The sequence below is a fragment of the Passer domesticus genome, chromosome 1, assembly GCF_036417665.1.
Source record: "Passer domesticus isolate bPasDom1 chromosome 1, bPasDom1.hap1, whole genome shotgun sequence".
Lineage (NCBI taxonomy): Eukaryota > Metazoa > Chordata > Aves > Passeriformes > Passeridae > Passer > Passer domesticus.
Window position 1 is genome coordinate 17,657,508 of NC_087474.1, and position 20,220 is coordinate 17,677,727.

A 20,220-nucleotide genomic window follows, 5' to 3' on the forward strand; every position below is an offset into this window, starting at 1 on the left:
TACATGGAAAATGGAGAAATATTTGGCTCAATGTATCAGGATTTGAAGTTTCTACAATCTGGTAAAACTGAAAGACCATTTTAGAAGCTCTTTTAGTGTCTAAAATGGAAGTCAGTGTATAAAGCAACAAATTTTGAGTCACATGGAAATAAAAGAATGGGTCATTATTGTTGTCTGACTTGTGTCAAATAGTGCTTGATACAGTTGTGGCTAATATGAAAAAAGCTGTTTAGGTCTAGACTAGAAGAAAATTCAGCACAGCGGGTAGCATTTTGATTATAAGAGGAGAACTTAAAATTTGGCAAGTTATTCTGTGTGGTTCTGGAAGGTTAGATCTGTAAAAACCTACTACTTTGACAAAGCCATGAAGGCATTAAAATCCTTCTGTGTCTGGCTTTCCCTTGTAGAAAAGATTGTGATTGCAACTCAAATTAGCCTTAAATATTCAAGAAATTTCTTATTGCTTTATAGTAACCTCAAATACTCACAGGCTGTCTCCAATTTTTTTTTTGTAATTACACAGATCTTGGCATTTTTTCCCATGACATAACTAGATGGGGAGCATGCAGGAAGATAACAACTGGGTGCCCAAGACTGCTATTGGGAGAGCAAATTTGTTAGTTAATGCTGAGAAACCATTACATCTTTAGTAAATACTTAGAGAACTTCTGCTCAGGAAGATGCTGAGAGTAACAAAAAATGTTACCAGACTCTGTTGCTCAGTAGCACCATATCACAGAATCACAGAATAATGAGGTTGGAAGAGACCTCTAAGATCATCAAGTCCAACCTATGCCCTAACATCTCAACTAGACTATAGCACCAAGTGCCATGTCCAGTCTTTTTTTAAACACATCGAGAGATGGTGATTCCACCACCTCCCTGGGAAGACAATTCCAGTGATTTATTATTCTTTCAGTGAAAAATTTTTTCCTAATATCTAACCATAATGTCATCCTTCTTTGCAAGAAGTTTATATACATTTGGAAAGCCAAAAGATACAGAATTTCTTCCTCTACAAATCCCACATTATTTTCTTAAAATACCATTAGAATCCAAGAGGTTTGTACTTCTGTGCCTATCTGCTGCAGTCCTGATCAAAATGCTGTCCTAGAGAAGGAAGGTAGGTTGTTGCCCACAGAAGATTCCCAGGAGACAGGGAATGGCGAAGGCTTCGGTGGCACATTGGTGTGTGCCCTGCAGAGCTGGGCTGGGGCAGTGCTGGAGGGCTCAGCTGAGCCAGAGCTGCTGCTGTGAGAAGGGGGACTTGCTCTTCATCTTCTGCTAAAGGCTTCTGTCTCTCTGTTCAGCACCAGTAGGATCACTGTACCTGACTTCACAGTTTTCCCTCTAGGTATGTCATGGTTCTGTGCTTTTTTATGTCTGCCTTCCCTGCAGGGTGAAAAGTACCCTCTCACTCATGTGATAGCAAAATTTACTTTTGCCTATGCATCTGAGAGTTTTTTAAGCTGATTCTGATTTTTTTCCTTTTACATCTCTGAAGTATCAATTGTCCCATCTGAAAGAGGTGGCAGGTGTCCAGGGTAATAAGAGCGTTAACATCTGCATGGTCATGATGAGGAATGCTTTTACTGCTAGGTGTCTTGTTAAGTAGCAACTAGTCTTTGTGATCTGGACTAATTGTTAGCAGTACAGGAGGAAACCAGCTCTGTCTGGCTTTCATCACATAAAATCATCCCACTAATCCCACTTGCTTTTGATAGAATCTTTTTATAGCTGAAGAGCTATTGAAACAGAGTTCAGAAGGGAGTTCTCAGAAGCAAATTGTTCCTGTGGTTTCTTTCTGTAGGTCCCATAGTAAGATAGTTTGATTTCTACTCCAGCAATTTGATTGCTTGCATCTAGGTTTTTTTGTCATCTTTATCTGTCTAAGGAAATCTGTTTCACTGTGCATGACATTACCTGACTTTATTTGTGACTTCTGTTATCCCTTGTGGACTACAACATTTGAAGTTGATTCCTATAAAACAATGCAGTGTGTCTGTTCAGCAGTACAAATACTTGCAGGAATATGAGATCTTCTGTCTTCTGTTTTAAATCAATTTCACAGTCTTGATCCTTATTATTTAAGGTGTCCCCAGACCCAGGATTTCTTAAGGGGGTTGGCTAATACTCTGGTGAAAGCTGTTGTCAGTAACAGCAGGCTTTTAGCACACCTCACAGTCAGGATAAAACTCATAATTCAATATACATGAAAACTGTAATTTTTAAGCATTATGCAGGAACAATAGCAGTAATAACTACAAGAGAATATTCTACACCTGCTTCATACCTTGAATAAGTTTTTCCAAGTATGTTATCTGTTAACTAATGAAAAAGTAATAATATCATATAAGCAAGCTTGATAAGTAATTAAGCAGAGAAGGTAATGGAGCAACTTATGTTGCATAACTTAAGTGATTTTTTTATGAATCAGTTAGCAACTAGCTAGTAAATAACACTATTCAGCGCTGGAGAGGAAATTCAAATTGATATTACAGATGTCAAAAAGCTTGGAGGAATGGGCAACAGAAGAGTCTGCAGATTTGAGTGGCAAGAACAATGATTAAACTCCAACAGATCAAATTGAAATACAATTTAATATGTTCCATAGGCTGGATTCCTAATAATCCTCAGCAGTTTAATACTGACATGTTAACGATTCTTGCCCTGTGTCAGCATCTGGAATGCCAATGACAGCTGAGGCTGATGGACACATAAATCTGAAGGCTAAATAAGTGATACCTGAACTCTCAGTGAAAAGAGCTGGAGTAAACATGAACTGTACATAGCACCTGGAAAAGGACTTCTGTGTGAAGAAGAAAGCTGACAAAAATAATAATAGACAAATAATCTTCCCCTGTAACCTGTAAATGATGATAGTAAAGCTGTGGGAAGCTTGATGAGTTGTCAAACTTACATCAACTGAAAGTGCTTGTTCAGTGTTTGAAATGGTAGATTTTCAGTATCTAAACCATACACACAGTTGTTATTTCCAGCTTACCTGGTGAATGTTCAAATTGAAAGTCCATCAAAACATGAACATATACCCTAAAACCTTCCAAAGGTAAAGTCTTGGAAATATTAGATGTGATGAATGGAGTAACTTAATACTTGGTAATTAAGCTGTAATGAGTGAAATTGGCCAACATAAGATAACCTATGGAAAGACTGTTACTCCTGAATTTTCGGCATGTAAGGGGAAATACTAAATGCAATTGGGATCTGGGAATAAGCCAAAATCCTTCACGGGTCAAATGGAGAGGTATGGTTTAGATTCCAGTCCAAATAGATGTAATATGCAGCAAAATTTGTATCTGTCATGGGATACATACACTAGCTGAATTTGGGGACACCTGTCTTGTAAAGGAAACTGAAATTCAGCTGATTTGCACCAGTTCCAAAGCAAAGTTTGTGTTGCACATGTAGTCTCAGCTTGAAAGATAAAATGATAATTGCTGAGCTGAAAACATCAGAGGTTCAACAGAGAGAAAACTGAACTCAGCTGGCACTGAGGCAGCAGCTCATGGTACCTGTCTTTGCTGGCAATTCATTCTGCTCTGTTTTATTCAGGGAATCTTTTCTGCTGTCTTTTTCTTCCCTTCGTGTCCTTATGAGCAGGCTGTGAATCTCAGAAAGACCTAGTTTAAAGATAGCAAAGTGGCTTAGAGACAGTTTTCTGGAATGCACAAGGATAGGTAGGGCCTTGTCATATTTACAATGAATCCACTGCGTCATTGCAGGAAGCTCTAAAAGCTACTTGTTTGCATGGCAAATTCTTCTCCTTCTTTTGCAAATAATCTATTATAATCCAATTTATATAACATGGTTTCTATTTAAGAGATGCATAGCAGGACACCACTAAGGATCCATTCTGTTCAGCAGTCAATGGTTTCTGTTCCTCTCAGCCTTTTAAATTATTAGTGCTGTAGAGACACTGCTAAAGATGAACACAAACATTTTAATTTTTATTATTTTAGAATATAATTTTTTTAAGGAAGGCAATGTCTATTAATGGATCATGTTTTTCAAGGAAGTTCCCTTCTATTGTTTCAAAATTGGGATCACAGAGGTCCCAGAACTGTTAGTGCCACTTAAAATTTTCTGTTCATATTACAGTATTCTGACATTTTTCTTTGAACAATTAAAACTTTATCATACTGCAACAGTAGAAACTGGAGTTTTCTGTGCCAGATGTCTACCTCTGGATAAAGGTTTTGCTTAATTAGAGTTGGGATTTCATTGTTCAGAGAGTTTTCATTTGAACTTAATCATCCCAGAAAATGAGGCTTAATTTGTAGGGAAAATAGACCACTTTGCCTTGTTAAGTCTTGCTGTCATTTCCTTAAGGAGATCCAGCACCAGCCTATTTTTACAGCAAACTGCTGCAATTTCGTGGGCAGAAAGGTGGGTGGGAGGAACCAAACACAGCAGACTAGGAGCAGATGGTACCAAGGTCTTTTAACTATTGAGGTGCTCACTTATGAATCTTGTCATAGAACAAAAATCCTGAATCTTAATATTTAATTCTTCTCACAGCAAATGGCTTTACAATCCTCTGGCAGGTTTGCTCTCTAGTGCTGCTCTGAGTAGGGAATAATTGTTTTTGTTAACATTAGGTAGCTGAAACAGCAGAAGTCTGTGCTGTGGCTCAGGAGGCCTAAATGACTCCTATTGTGGCTAAATCCCACAAATCCCACACAGAGGAATTCCTGACTTTGTAAGTGATGTATTTTTTATTTTTGGTCTGAGCAGCACACTGCCACACACTAAGGTGTTAAATGGATGTTAACATCTGAGGTCCCAGGTTCAGAGAGCAGGGAACACAGGGAACCCATCCCACACAGTATCAAGTTTGATTCAATGTCTTGCCTGTTCTCATTTTAAGTTTGATTTGAGTGGTTCAGACTATTGGATTTCAATTTCTGCCTTTTTAATAAAGTCCTCACAATAAAAAAAAAAGAAATTTAGTATTTATAAAACATTTTCAGCAATTAAAAATATTATATAATTATTTGAGTACTACATTTTAAGATTTTTTTTGTACCTGAATTTGGGGCTGTAGGCTGCTACCTAAAAGGAGCTACAAGAGAGCTGGAGAGGGACTTTGCAAGTGCCTGTAGTGATAGGACAAGGAGGAAAGGCTTTAAACTGACAGGAGGTAGGTTTAGATGAGATATTAGGAAGAAGTTTTTTTTTCTCTGCCTGTGGTGGGGCACTAGAAAAGGTTGCCCAGAGAAGTCACGGATGCCTGGAAGTATTCAAGGTTTGGTTGGTCCAGTGGAAGGTGTCTTCATAGTAGGAGGGTTGGAACCACATGATCCTTAAGGTCCCTTTTAACCCAAGCCATTCTATAATTCTGTGGTCATTTTATATAACAAAGATGCTAAATAATTAAAGAATCTTAATCTTAGGTGAAGCCTGACTTGTTATCTGAAGTCTAGATGTTTGGTATGAGGAAGCTCCTTGTTCTGGGTGGGGAGAAAGGCTGTTTATTTGCTTACAAACAGAACAAAATTTGAAACAATCACTTTTTACTCTAAAAAAATCCAAAACTGCTAAAATTAGTGTTATTTTATTCCTGAGACAGAGATTTCATTGTACATGGGGAGGTTGAATCAAGCAGCTCTCTGTCCTCTGGACTATCAGTAATAATTTTTGCTGCAGTCCCAGGACTTAGGAGATGTCTTTGCTGATCTTTGGCAGTCAAACTGTTGCCTTTCATTTGGGGCTGAATGCCTGTCCACTTGTGTGCTCCATCATCTGGACCTGTGTGGGTCATTCTGTTCTTTTATTCAGTATTGAGAAACTAATATATAGAAGATAATTCATTTGGTTCTTTCCCCCCTATCCTTGTGGTATTTTTAGGCCAGAAAATTAGGGTTTAACAAGGAAAGAAAATAAAATTTGAGTATCAGCTGTGGTGTATTATGGTGATAGTAATAGGAATGTATAGCATAGTTTATATTATTTTAATGAGCTAGGGATGATTTAAAAATAACAAAATATAGAAGGTTACTTTAAGCCAGTTTGAACTCCACATATGAGCAAAGCCAGCAAAAGAATAACAGCTTCACCATATTTATTGTGTCTTTAATGTAGGTGTTTTGTGGTAAGCTAATAATGAATTCTAATGAATTCTTCAATTGCCCAAATGATTAAATTTTTTAATAGTCCTTCATTTTTGTTGTTTTCATGCAGGTTACCCTGAAAGCCAAACAGGTGAAGGACTCTGTTACATATACACCAGGTGTGTGCTTCTGAAAATGACTGGGTTTGGGTGATAGCTGTGCCTTTCAGAGTCTGCCCTGCAGAGAGATTTTTGTAACCTTGCCTTGCTTTGAGAAAAAAGAACTTCTGGGTATTCTGAGGGAACATTTCCCTTCAGCCCTCCTGGGCTTTCGTATTCCATTTATTGTGGGGTTTGGTCATTTGTTCAGGTTGCTCTCTTTGTTTGTGTCAGTGTGGGAATTTAGTAGCAATTCCTGTAGATCAGACAAGCTCCTAATTGGCAAAGTTCATCATCTTGATGATCAAGTGATTGATCAATTTTGTTTTCTCAATTTTGTTTTTTCTTAAGCTGTCAGTTCAGAAGAGCTTTTTGTCCACTCTGCACTATTCTGAGAACCTTTAATTTGTGGGCAGTTCCCTGCTTGTTTGTGGGGTGTTTTACTTTTTCAGAAATGTAACAGCAGTGCTTCTAACAGGTATCATTAGGCTCTCGGAGCTTAAAACGCTGGCACACAATTCCAAAAATTTGAAAGTCAACATGAATCTGCCAGACCACATAATCACCGAGCGAGAGAGGGAGGAGGAAGTGGAGGAGGAGGGCAACTACAATCTTGTATCAGAGCAGATGGATACCCAGACACATCCAAAGGAGACCATAGCAAGTGAAACTAGACACCGAAGACGAAAAGTTGTCAAAGCACCTGAAATGGCTCTGCTGGCAACAAAAGAGGTACCAGAAGAGAAGGGCAGAGGGAGGCGTCAGAAAGATTTTGATAACACTGAACAAGAGGAAGAGAGTGATGATGAAGGCAGAAGAAGGGAGAAGAGCCGTGCACCAGAAGAGCTGTGGACTCAAAATCAACAGAAACTTCTTGAAATGGCCTTGCAGCAGTATCCAAAGGGAACATCAGACCGCTGGGATAAAATAGCAAAATGCGTTCCTGGAAGAAGCAAGGTATGACTTGTTTTCACTGAACTACACTATCAACTGAGGGGAAATAAGTTAGCTAGCAATTTGTGATTACCTTAACAATGAGAGTCCGTGTAGAAAGGTGAGGCCTTTACTTGGCCTCTCAGTCCAGACTCAGGTGACCTAAAAAGTGTCACTGTCACATTTGTTGCTTTATTTAAAACATTTTTTCATTTATGTCAGCTTGTTTGAGCTAATGCAGAAAATGTTGAAATAACTCCTGTTTCATTTAAAATAACTACCTCTCCTCTGCCTTTCAGTTCTTGAATTGCAGGACAAAATTAGATTTTAAAACTAATTTTGATTCAAAGTTAGTAACCAAACATTGATAAGCTGCTTTACTTACACTTTCACAATACCTTTCTCAACCCATCTTAATGAACAAACAAAATACATAATATATCTGCAAGTGTTAAATGCCCTATAATCTATCTAACATTCTTTTTGTAAGTATAATTTTTAAAAATAATGTTAAAAGTCATTGATATAGATGGTGTGTACTAGATTTCCTAATAGTTGTGATAGCTTGGTTTGCTTGCTTCAGCCATTGTGGCCGCAGAAAAGCCCCGTCATATTTGTACCAAACCCAGTGGGGACTCAGCAAGTGTGTGGGGAGGGATTTGGGTGTCTTGGCCAGAAGCTGCTCTGCAGTTTCTGGTGTCAGCAGGTGCTGCATTGGTGACCTGGAAGGCTCAGCTTAACCTGCCTGCAGTGTGGCTCCCAGCAGAGGAACTCTTCTAAGCAGGCACTGCAGTACAGCTGTTCAGAATTGCTCTTGCAGTCACTGTCAAGAAGTAGTGGTAACTGTTTCTTGGGTTTGTGTGCTCTTCAAACAGATAAATGAGCCATGAAGAAATGTAAATTGCAAGTTTATTTTTCTAATCCCCTCTTTACTAGATGTAGATTCCCCTTCTCAAATTCAGTGTGCAACTTCAAAACAAGAAAACAACCAACCAACCAAGAAAAAACCCAACAAAAACCCCACAACAAAAAAAAAAAACCACAAAACCAGACACAAAAAACCCCTACACAACCACCAGAACACAGCTCTTCTTCTAGAATAAAGTATAGAGTTAAAGTGGTACTAAAATATCAACCTTTGAATAACACTTTTGTGTTTCTTTCAGGAGGAGTGTATAGCAAGATACAAGTTGCTTGTTGAACTGGTACAAAAGAAAAAAATGGCTAAAAGCTGAATGTTGTGAGCAAGAAGAGATGTAGTTCATCTTTGTCAAAATGGGGTTTTAAATCTCATATGCAGAAAACTGCATTTTTGTACCTCAGTATTTCTATATGTCATGTGCCTTAGTAAAAGAAAATATTAATAAATCTTACACCATCTTACCTGGTTTGTGTGTTGAAGAATGAAGGTGTGTTTGTATTGAAGAGCTGCTTATGCAGATGTGTGATTACAGTGTCTAAAAGTGAGCAGAGCTTCAGGAAAACCCCCTCTGGTAATCACACACTGAATCTGGTAGGTTTGCAGCCAGTGGATGTACAAATAACTCACATGTGTTTTGAAAGATAGAATTGACCTGAAACTGTTAAGCAATCATGAGAGTAATGAAACACTGTACTCAAAATATATTTTTCTTTCTTGCACCTCTCAATCCAAGACCATATGCTTATAAATACCTTATTCTTATAAATATCTAGTAATATTTTGAAATAAGTAGTATTTCTAATATTAACTTCTACATATCTTTATATGCACCTGCAATATAATACCTTATTTTGCCAACCCTGCAGTGATATTTGATAGCATGTTTGATTCAGTAAAGTTGAAATGGGTAAAAATACTAAAGGCACTAAATGGGTAAAACACTAAATGTTTTAATTAGAAATTAAGAGATAAGGTACTTCAGGACCACTTTTTAAGTACAGAATGGCTAACATTCTTGGGCTAAGAGTTCTCATTTTGGGGATGGTTGTGTACCCCAGATTCAATTTGAAGAATAGGTAATAAGGGTTATATTATTCCATACTTGTAATTTTGTTTTGTATAACTTTTCCAAAATTGTGAAAAGCTTAAAATGCTGGAACAAAGGATATTTAATGGGCTGTAAATGACAGCAATAAATCAGAGCAGTGATCAGAGTCTATTGCAAGAAACATTAAGGACTTGCATTTTTATAGCATTATTTACCATTCAAATTGTGATTTAATACCAGGATTCTAAAGTTTTTTGAGCTTTAATGCAAAATCAGAATTAAAACTCAGAAAATCATGTACCTGAACTCAAAATTGAAACTCGATGGCTGAAAGTCTCTGTTGACTTCCTGCCATTTCCACTGCTGATTTCCTCAGTAACTGCCAATTGTGCTCCTTCTGTCAGATCAGCACTTCACAACATTTCATCCCATCCCCATAAAACTTTAAAGGCTAAGTATTTAGGGAATATAACAGTGTTCCATATGTGTTTTTCTTCCAATTGGAGCGCTTTTTTTGTCTCATATTAAAAAAATCTTAGATGGTAGAAATAATGATGTTATGGAAACAGAGCCAGATACAAAATAATGCACTGATTTTTTTTTTCACAGAGAACTTCACAGCTTAACTGCACTGGAAGTTAAACACATTTAGAAGCTGTGATCTGGGTGCTAATCTGTGCTACTTTGAAGGAAGAATCTTAGTGAGATCAAGTGAGGTATTTTCAAGAGGTATCAGGAAAGCGTAACTTTTCAAAAGGTTTTAGTCATCCAGAACGCTCAATGAGAGATGACTAAATGTAAAGCAAGGTAGTTGAAATGGCTGCAAAGAAAAGCTGCTAAAATGGTGAAGTGAATTGGTGAAAATTAATGGGTGGAGCTGGGGTAGAATATGAGCAAAATGGAGATGTACTGTTCATGAAAAAAATGGGAATATTTCTGCAGTTTCTACAAGGGAAAGCAAGCAATGGAACAGTTTAGCCTGTGAGGAGGAGAGAATCATCTTTCTTTTCCACTCTGGATTTACAAGACTTTACTTGGGATGGTGTGCCTGGTTCAGTGTATCACACTGTGAGATGTAGAGCATCCAGAAGAGAGCAGAGACAATGATGCAGTGCTTGCATTGCCTGGTTTGCTAGCAAGGCATTGTTGGTATTTGCTCTAGACTAGAGGGAGAGAAAAATCTTCCAGATATGTAAAAGAGAGCTTTGCAGTTGCGTGATCCATATGGAACGAATCTGCTGTGGCTGTGGAGAATAACAACGGGCTCAGTCTGGAGTGAGAAACGGCTTAGTTAGGTGTCAGGGCAAAAAAATCCAGTGGCAACTGTAACAAGGACTTGGGAAGACTCCTGACACTGGAGGTGAGTGCCTGCTCGAGCCTGCCCACATCCCCAGGGTGTGGGGCAATGGTCACACGCTGCCTCCCAACCCCTTCTGCTTCCCTGCACCACAGCCTTTCTGCACAGGGGCCAAAGGAAGAACAAGCACTGCTGACTGGTAAGAACTTTTGTTTGTTTGTAAGACTATTCCCACCCAGGAACTTAAAACAATGCTCTGACAAATCCAGTTTACCTGAAGGAAGAGGGTTAAGGATGGGCAAAGGTTGAACATGCCACGCTGTCACACTTGGGTTGAATACCTGAATGGGTGGATGTGTCTCATCACAGGAGCTGCTCATGCCCGGATGGAAGGGAATTGAGGGATTGCATCCTTACTGCCTGAAGACTGAACCTACCTGAAAGCAGAGGCAGGCTGGCTGTGTAAGAGAAATGCATTGGCCTCTTGCACAGTGGCACTGCACAGGGGATTGGTGACAGGCCCAGCTGTCTCAGCATGGAGAACTGGGAAGGTTTTGTGTGTAGCACTGGTGGGTCCTTTGGAACTGAAGGTCTGGGATGGGGAATGTGCAGCAGTGCCCCATTCCAGTGGATCTGAGCTCTGCAACCAGAGGCTCAGATCCCCAGCTGGGAGCCGTCCCTCACAGAGCGGGGTAGCGAAGGCTTCGTCCAGGGTGCTCCACTGAATGTTCATGTTCAGATCCTCAAGGGCCAAGGGAGTTGGCCCACGCCTAGCTTTGGCTTTGGTGTTTGGCAGTAGGGAGGAAGGAGGCCTGGCTGAGAGTCCAAGCCCTTCAGAGCCTCTCAGGGTCCTCTCTGGGCTGCCAGGTGTTTTGTGGATGATGACACAGCCTGTTTATCAGTCATGGTGACTGAGGTCAGACATGATGCTCACCAGAGAAATGGAGGAGTGTAGCCAGGCTTTGTTTTCTCATGGGTCTGTTACCCACCACCAGAGCTTGTTTTCTTCCAACTTCTGTTCTAGCACAGAATCTAGCCAATTTCCTTTAAGTAATGTTATTTACCTACTAGCAAAATACATTTTCTTTCCTGGGCAGTTTTGAGCTGTAGCTCAGCAGTGCTTTTGCACTGTAACTTTGTTTCAGTCCTAGAGACAGTCTGTGCTGTAGGTTCTACACTCTGACTTGCACCTGAATGTGCCCAAAGTGGGTCTGAGCCCACCTGGAATGTCTTTGTTCATCTCTGCTGATGGCATGGGCAGAACACTATGGAAAGGAGTTGTTTGGAGCAGATGAGACACGGCGGGCAATATTCCCTTACCATGCTGAGGATAAAGTCCAGTGCCAACCATACACAAGTAGAATGTGACTGGGGTGCTGTGAAGTGCTCTCACTTAGGCTGTTCAGTTCTAGAGGAAAGACCAGCAGATGCTCTGCTGCAGTGTCCTTTTGTAAATGTAGATGTTTGGACTGTATTACTCTCAACTTTATACTTCTCAGTGTTTGAACTAATTAAAAAAAAAGAGATGTTTCAGGAAAGATTTTGCAATGTGAGCCCTGTGTGAGATGATGGGGCTGAAAACAGGAACGGTCAGTTCTCCTTTAGGCAGACCCAACAGTAAGATTTTACTGCAGCTTATGAAAAACAGAAAGCATCAGAAAACTGGTCAGTTTAAATGTCACAGCAGTGCTACTGCTGAATGAACTGCTCCTGCTAACACAGCTTGAATGGATAAAATTGATAAAAGCAGGATTTCAGATGTAGGCTGTCCAGAATTAGTTGGGTTCTGTAAGCCATAACATTTGTTGTCATTGTTGTGAGTAAAGTGGGGTTTCAGTAAAAAATCTTCTGAATGCAGCACCTTTAGTCTGTGCTTGCTTTCGTGACACTGAGCCCAGGACAGTTCCCAGCACACGTGGAGAGCTCAGCAGCTTGGCTGCCAGGGACCTGGGGAGGGCCTGGGCTGCTTTGTCATCCAAGGCATTCCACAGGGACAGCACTGTGGGCTTTACTGAACTGGTGCCAAGTCAGCCACAGACCATCATCTTTCATGTCAGGACCGCAAAAGTCATTGAAACAAGGTTGGTTTTGACTGCATCTGGCCCTCATGTGAACTTGGCTTTGATGTGGTCTCTTTCTTTGAAGAGCTGGTGAATTGAATTTTTGTTTGGCTGTCAGAACTGTCCTTTTCATTATTTCCTTGCTGTTGGTGCACCAGGACTGGGGTACTGTAAACCACCCATTGCTATCCTGGGCTCCTGGCACCAATCTCTTTTGACAATGTTTCTAACTTTGCCCCTTTCACAGTTCTCTTAACAGGAGACAGGTACCAGAGTTTAGGCCATCCCTCCAATAGAAGAAATACACAAGGAAAGGCGGGATGTAGCAATTTTACTGATTCCTATGGTATGCTGCAATTGGAGCAAGGTGCTTTATATTGCCTAAGCATTTTTGGCTTTGGTTTAGGTCGATGAATAAATCAGCAGTCCATGGCTCCAGGAGAAGTGGCACTCAGGATTCCCTAGAGGCCTTGTGCTGGGAGCAGGGGCAGATTGGGCTCTTCTTCCCCCTCCTCCCCAGGCCTGGCAGTGCCGAGTGTAACTCTGGGCCCGCCTGCTGTGGCGCTCTGCAGTCTCCCTCCTCAGCCCTGACCAGAACACTGACAGCTCCCGAGCTCTGGCCCTGCACAGGCTTCAGCAGCAGAAATGCTGAAGGCTCCTGAACCTCCTCCCCTCAGCCAGGCACAGAGCAGGTAAGGAACCGTCCCCTTCCCACGGAGATGGCCCCGAGTTACAGCAGAACAAGCGGGAGCCGCGGGCAGCAGCGGCTGCTCCTGTCAGCCATTCCCCTCTGAAGGGTGAAAGCAAAGTCTGACATCAGCCCCAGGGCTGCAACAGCCATTTCTGTCCAGTAAGCAGAAATACTCCTGGACAGTTTTTCAGCTACATCACTGTCACTTCAAAGCAAAAATGTAGATGAAAAATAGTTTTTGAAACTTTTTGTAATAAAATTTAGTAGTGGTGTGCAAATCAAATCCTTCCTCTCCTGTGACATTAACAGAAATATTCCCTTCTTCTACAAGACTCACATTCACACAAGTCATATACAATGATAAACATTATTAAAGTTTATTAACAAAAGCTTTGTACATATCTTTTCATACACTTGGAATTTTACATCTAGTCAAAATAACAGCACATTTCCATCTTACCTTTTGTACAAATTGTTACAGAATATCCACCAGTGGGGCGAGTAAGTAAAATAAACCACTGGTTTACTTTTGTAAAGTATCTACAAAAGTGATTTGTGACATTTTTTTAAAAATTCCCCAGAACATATAAAAATAAATTATTTTTTACTTTTTCAATTAAATCTACTAATTAGAAATATTACAAATCAAAATATCAATGTTTTCTTATGAATTCTTCACAATACAAAACAGATTCACAAAACTTTATTTACAGAAATGAGGTAAGAACTGTGCAATGTTTAACTAAGAAACATATTGCAGAATTAACATGTTCTTCCAAATAAGTACACAGTGGAGGTCTAATTACAGCTGGGTCTTTTCTGCTAATAATTCCCACCTCACTCTTGATTAGTGGTCATTACCCCCATTTAAACTGTCCTTCACCACCCTGCATAGACTCACCACGAGATCAGCAACTGCCCCAAGTGTTGTAACACAAGTTCACCCGTTTCACCCACTGGGAAATTTTAGTGGGAAATGGTAACTCACTTTTTTGGTAATTTATTAGTGAAAAGTGACCCAGGTAACAATCTGCCTGAGCTCTCTACAGTGGCATAAACACCTCTAGGAAAGGCAGAACAAGGCTGCTGGTGCAAGACAGAGTATTCCTGCTGCTAACAAGGACACGTCTAGTGCATGATCAGCTGTTTGCAGCCATTTCAACAAAATGGAGGTAGCAACAGGCACTTGGTTTAGGCCAAACACTACACAAACTTCTTCCAGTGTGGCCTTCTCATCTGGTAAGAAAACTTTGTCACTGGAACCAAACTGGTTCCTTTAAAAACCTCAGAACTCTAAAACCTACACCAAAATTAATAAACTTTGGATTCCATACCATAATTCTTATTCAAGAAAAACTCCAACTGTACAACAATAGGAATTTAAAGGAATAAAAAGTTCAGAAGTCAATTCCCTTATGAGTCAGCTTCCAAAACAGTTGTGTAAAAAAAGAAATTATGAACAGCAAGTCCCAGCTGCCATGACAAGCTCAGTCTAAAAGGATCCATTCTAACTGCAGCAGCAGTTCAGATGGGCTGGGGTTGGGCTGTTAAAACTACTGCTCTGAAACCAAAGCAATGCATCACTGCAAACAGTTTATAGCCTTTACATCTGTGAGATCAGGACTGAAGAGTAAAGTGTATGTTCTTCCGTGGTTGAATTTGTACTTAGTACCATCATAGTGACAAAATAATTATGATTTGTAGAGTTTTATCTACTTCACAGTCTGAGACATTAAAAAGTATATCCATTTTAGTGCAACAAGAAAGGAAATGAAAGCCTACCAAAAATATCCGTATGAAAATTTAACCTCTTGCTATGCAGTAAGAGTTCCTTGTTGCTCTTTTTCAATCTGCAGAAAGGGAACCCAGGGTTTGCAGCCACATGAAGTGCTAGAACAGCAGGACGTGCAGGGCTCAAGTGTCATTCAAATGTCAACTCTTCTCTGACGCAACTGGTCCAGTTTTATCATTGAGCCTCTGTGTAAGAGAAAATACTTCTAAAAATCAGATTATAACATACAGAGCTAAGGCAAATTCAGTTCATAAAGATGACAAAGCAACTGAGGTACGTTCACTAGAGCCATCTAAATAGTAACTGCTGCATTGCAAAAAATAACCACGTGCTGCAGAATGAAAAGTGGAAAAGGAAAGAATTAAAGGAGCAGTCCTGTACTGAAGCAACTAATGCAAAGGTCATGAGAGGCAGCATTAGAAAACACCAACTCTCCCACTTTCCTTCCAACAGGAGTGGCTGTTTCTGCCTGTGGGTCTCTCTGAAACTGCAAGAAGGTCAAGAGAAACACCAGGTGACCTCTGCTACATTTGCCACTGGAGAGGGCTGAAATCTGCACTTCTCCATCAGAACAAATACAATTTCCAATTTGCCCCATCACAATTCTTTTTTTCATATATTGCTACAAATACATTTCATGCAAGTATTGAACAGGACTGAGCAAAAATCTCATCTCATTCACTGAGCATTCAGAAATGTCTGAAAACCTGCTTCAACTGCAAATAAGATTAAAACAGTTGAACTCCGGCAAATAGAGAATTTGTTAAAAACAGTTCAACAATCCTTGCAACTTGTCTCGATTCTAGCCTTAAAAAAATATAAAATCAATTTCAAAAGAACTTTTTGGTAAGGGCTTTTGTTCAAAAGATGTTCTGAGATTTCTTGGAATTATTTATAGCTACCTGTTAACATAAAAACTGTAATGGCATATTTGTAAAAATACACTGCATTGTACAGACTCAGTAATGGCCATTTAAAATAATCAAAATAACATCACATAGAATATTTTGCTTGGATGTACACAAAATATAGGATCTCAATCCCATTCACTACTAATTTTTGGAAAATGAGCGAGATCAGTTTTAAACATGTGAGAACAAACTGAACATTTCTGAATGGAGGCAAGCCCTGTGCCAGCACGTTTGCTGTGACAGTCAGTGACCATTCACAGCTCTGACATCACAACTGCCCAAACCCCAAAGCTGAACACAACTAAGTGCTCACGATTTTGAATGGAAGGGAGGTGTTTCCAGGAAAAATCATCTTGAGAACTCATCATTTATGTGGTTTGTGTCTGGAGGTGTGCACTACCTGGAAGTAGCCCGAGCTACACAGAAGCCCAGCCTGAGTCCTCCACCACAGTGCTCCTAAAAGTAACTGGAGGATTTGGGAGTGGGGAGCAGAGAGGGGACTCAGCCCAAACTCTCCCCACCTGCTCTTGCAGACACGCTGCTCTTTCTTCTCTACCACTACCACTTGCTGTCTTCTGCAAGGAAGGCTAAAACTTTATGTCTTCCTGCTCTGTTCATCCTTTATTTTTCCAAGTTTCATATGCTACTTCCTTCATCTTATTTTTAATTGTATGATCCTTAAAGAATGAAGCTTGTTCTCTGATTTCTTGAAGAAAGAATTCTTGTCTTGGGGATGGACATTACGGGCAAATACTGAAAGATAATGGAACACCTTTGCCAGGAAAATGTGACTTGTTTCTTTATCTGTCCAGGAAAGGTTTTATTACTCTATGAAGCAGAAGAGCCTCTCAGCCTCCCAGTGCACAGGCTCATTTTCCCAGGCCAGCACCAAGATGCACCCAGCACATTCTCCCAGCAATGGGCTCCTCACCTCTCAAGCCACCAGCCAATCCCCACAGCTCCACAGGGCCTGAGGCCTGGCCAAGGCAACTCACCAGTAAGGTGGTGAAAGGAATAATGCACCACAAAGTGGACACAACACTGGGGCTGCAGTTGTAATTACAACAGGAAGGCAAGGGTCACTGGATTGGTGTCCTGACCAGGGAACAACAGTGTGCAGCAGACATGTTTGGTGTGACTAAAAGTTCACACATTTCTGAGCTTCATTTAAGTGCAGTCCAAGGCTCAAGAAAAATAAAATAAAGACAAAAAATCCACCATCTTTGATTTGAGAATACAGGCACATAGCCTGCTTCTTATCTTTTAGTTACCTCCTGGAGGTACTGCAGGGGAAGTGAGGTGAGAAGTATACTTACTGTCACCTTCTGAGCTGCATTATCTCCGTGAATTGAAAGGAATGGATTGGTGCCAGCTGCATTAAGTGGTGAGGCCTGTGTGCCTGAAAGTAAGTTGTTTATGGGTATCTGTGCTCCTCCAGTAATCTGCAACTGCTGTACTTCAGACTGATGGTGTTGGTGATGGTGATGTTGTTGCTGTACTAATTGATACAAAAGGGCCTGATGCTGTTCCTTGAGCAATATGGGGAGAGGGAGGAGGAAGGAAAAAAAAAAATTAGTTTCTGAAAAATAGCTCCTCCCTGGGTCCCTGCTTATCCAGATCTTCAGTCAGTGCAACCCCTGAACTAATCCCAGCTAATTTAGGTTACACTAATGAAGTTCCATGAGACTGTGGGAAAAAGTTCCTGTCAGACTTCCTGAAATCAGGAGCTCAGCAGAAGTTCAGCTAAGCCTGCTGGCTTCATCAGGCCTCTGTCAGAACAAACATACCTGAGAAGACTGTACTAAAACTATACAATTAACATTACAAATAGTTAAACCAGTTACCCAATGCCCTGTATGAATACTGCAAGCAGAGCAAAAGCAGCTCATGAGATGATACCCGAAAGTCTTTTGCTATGTTCCAGTGGAATCACAGCCAGGTTACAGTACTGTTAGAATCCACACAGGCTCCCAAGCTCTACGGCCCACAGCTGAGACAGACAAGCCTCCATGTCCACACAGGACAAAATGGAACTCTAGGCACTGGGGAATTGTTATTCTAGCCATACACAGAGCCCAATAATATCCTAACATTTTACATTACTATCATCCAAAAAGGTTGAATCAACTGAAAGACTAAAATATTATCAAAGCCTTTAATATCAAGTCAAATGCATTACTACTATTTATATTAAATTTAGGAGTTTATCCATGCCTTAGAATACAATAGAGGAATAAATCATAATTAACTGGAACACTTACTGATGTGAGTTGCTGGGTACTTAGTAATTGCTGAAATTGCTGGTGCTGTTGATGAAGTAATAGCTGTCTCTGTTGGTCAGAAAGCAATCCTAGTCCCGAGGCACTGTAGGGTTACACAGGGTAATACTGTGGTTTATATGGAAGTATGGGAACTTCTTACTTCAGCTTTCCATTAAAGAAAATATGTATACAAACAGACAGACCCTATTTAGCATTTGATTTCATACTGCAAATATCGTCCAACTGTCCAGCTGCAATTTCTGACACCATCCCCAAGTCTCATTTATGCTGAGCACCAGCAACATCTTGCCTGTAACATGTCTACTCCATGCACATTATTTAAAACTCAGATAATAATTACCAATTCTAAAGTACTTTTCAAATACTTTATACCAAAAGGCCAGATTTTATATTACAAGACAGCTCTTACCAAACTTTGACACCTAAACACCTAGTTACCAAGCATTTACTTTACCCTGGTTTCCTTCTAATTCCCATCTTTTGTGTCATTCAAACCACTCCTATTGCCCACACCTTGTCTGTAATTCAGCAAACGCCTTCAGCCTTGCAAGGGGCCAAGGGATGCTGCCGTGGAATGAAGCTGCCTCTGCTTTTGCCAACTACTTCACTCCCAGTCTCTATTTTCATACCTACATAAAACTGTCTGCAATATTTAGGAAACTGGGCAGGAACAGATCCAGCTGACAAGGCTGTAAATAGAGGGTTTCTTCAGCTATACCAGTTTACTGCAAGACCAACAGCATGAACAAGGGTGTGTTGGGAATAGCAGACCAGGAAGACAGCTGGATTTACTCTTTCAGTACAGTCTTAGCTTTTACTAGTTTTAAACACCCATTAAAATATTAAGGTGTTGTTTCATGATAGGTTTATCCTGCTGTTGAAAAATTATTTCCCTTTCAGCTGTACAACTTCTGTCCCCTCTCCTCATACTGGGTCTTGAACAATGGGCTGCAACCTGTGGGAACTGAGCTGAAACTTTAACCAACACAGAACACACTGACAGATTCTCTGTTAATGTAGGTGAGGTCACTGTGTGATGCAGAAGTTCTAGTAAGAAGCTGTGCACAGGATGACAGGATTGCTTGTTGGGATTTGCAGTAAGGATTATTCACCTAAATCACACAAATCCACACCATTAGGCCACAATCATGTAGCTCCTCAGGGCATAATATTTATCTTGCATTTTGCAGCAGCCAGCAAACTCTGCTGTCATTTGACTTTGTCTTAACTAGCTAATATGAAAATACCCAAAGCACCACCATTCTCTCCTACTGGGACAGGGCAAGCCACATACAAACTTTGTCTCACACTTTGTTGCATGGTCTCAGCACTAGGGGACACACCTGGTGGGCTGCACTTATCATTTCCTATGGGGAAAGGGAAGCCTGTGCCAACTGGAAGTTTATGGGTTGGATGGAATCCACCCAAGGCTACTGAGGGAGCTGATGGAAGTGCACACAGAGACACGTTCAATCATTTTCCAGCAGCTCTGGCTGATTGGGATCTCAAGATCCCAGCTGACTACAAGATGGCAAACGTGATGCCTGTCTAGAAGAAGGGCTGCAAGGAGGATCTCGGCATCAGGCCTTGTCAGCCTGACCTCGGTGCCAGGGAAGGCCATGGAGCTGATCCTCTTGTGTGCCATCACATGGCACGTACAGGACAACCAGGGGATCAGGCCCAGCCAGCACAGGTTTGTGAAAGGCAGATCCTGCCTGACTGACCTGATCTCCTGTGACAAGCTGATCTGTTTGGTGGGTGAGGGAAAGGCTGAGAATACTTCTACCTGGGCTTAGGCAAAGCCCTTCACACTATTTCCCACAGTATTCTGACTAGATTACCATTATTTCTTTTTTCTCTTTTTACCTCACTTTTTCTGTATTCTTCCATACTGGAATTAATCTTCTCTGCTGTTTTTGATCATTCTTTTATCCCATTCTTTCTTTTTCCCAGCTCATGTTTTACCTTTGCACTTCTTTTTTCTGCTGCTGTTGTCCCTTCTCTTTAATCGCTCTGCCTGCCTCTCTTGCTCTGCATTGGCACGTGAAAGAAAAC

At 40.6% G+C, this 20,220-nt stretch overlaps 2 protein-coding genes and 1 long non-coding RNA gene across 8 annotated transcripts in view; 1 reads left to right on the plus strand and 2 right to left on the minus strand.

Moving 5' to 3' along the window:
* Window positions 1-8,545, plus strand: part of DNAJC1 (DnaJ heat shock protein family (Hsp40) member C1) — a 108,095-nt gene extending 99,550 nt beyond the window's left edge. Inside the window, exons 10-12 of the mRNA XM_064408416.1 lie at window positions 6,202-6,250; window positions 6,708-7,186; window positions 8,329-8,545. Of these exons, the coding sequence (XP_064264486.1) occupies window positions 6,202-6,250; window positions 6,708-7,186; window positions 8,329-8,397 (597 nt within the window). The 3' untranslated portion in view covers window positions 8,398-8,545. The remainder of the gene's footprint in view (window positions 1-6,201; window positions 6,251-6,707; window positions 7,187-8,328) is intronic.
* On the minus strand, window positions 1,361-11,761 carry LOC135293823 (uncharacterized). Its single transcript, XR_010355917.1, has 3 exons — window positions 11,750-11,761; window positions 3,534-3,641; window positions 1,361-1,392 (listed from the first exon to the last, which is right to left on the minus strand). It is a non-coding gene; the product is annotated as an uncharacterized LOC135293823 (long non-coding RNA).
* A 1,772-nt stretch (window positions 11,762-13,533) lies between these two features.
* Window positions 13,534-20,220, minus strand: part of MLLT10 (MLLT10 histone lysine methyltransferase DOT1L cofactor) — a 122,577-nt gene continuing 115,890 nt past the window's right edge. For 2 of the 6 annotated variants that reach the window (XM_064408360.1, XM_064408378.1), the window contains 4 exons: window positions 20,131-20,196; window positions 18,145-18,247; window positions 17,200-17,412; window positions 13,534-15,174 (listed from right to left, as the gene is read on the minus strand). In XM_064408360.1, coding sequence (XP_064264430.1) covers window positions 15,106-15,174; window positions 17,200-17,412; window positions 18,145-18,247; window positions 20,131-20,196 — 451 coding nt within the window. In that variant the 3' untranslated portion in view covers window positions 13,534-15,105. Of the gene's footprint in view, window positions 15,175-17,199; window positions 17,413-18,144; window positions 18,248-20,031; window positions 20,197-20,220 lie in introns of those variants that run through there. The other 4 variants (XM_064408349.1, XM_064408370.1, XM_064408366.1 and 1 more) reach the window with 4 other exon arrangements.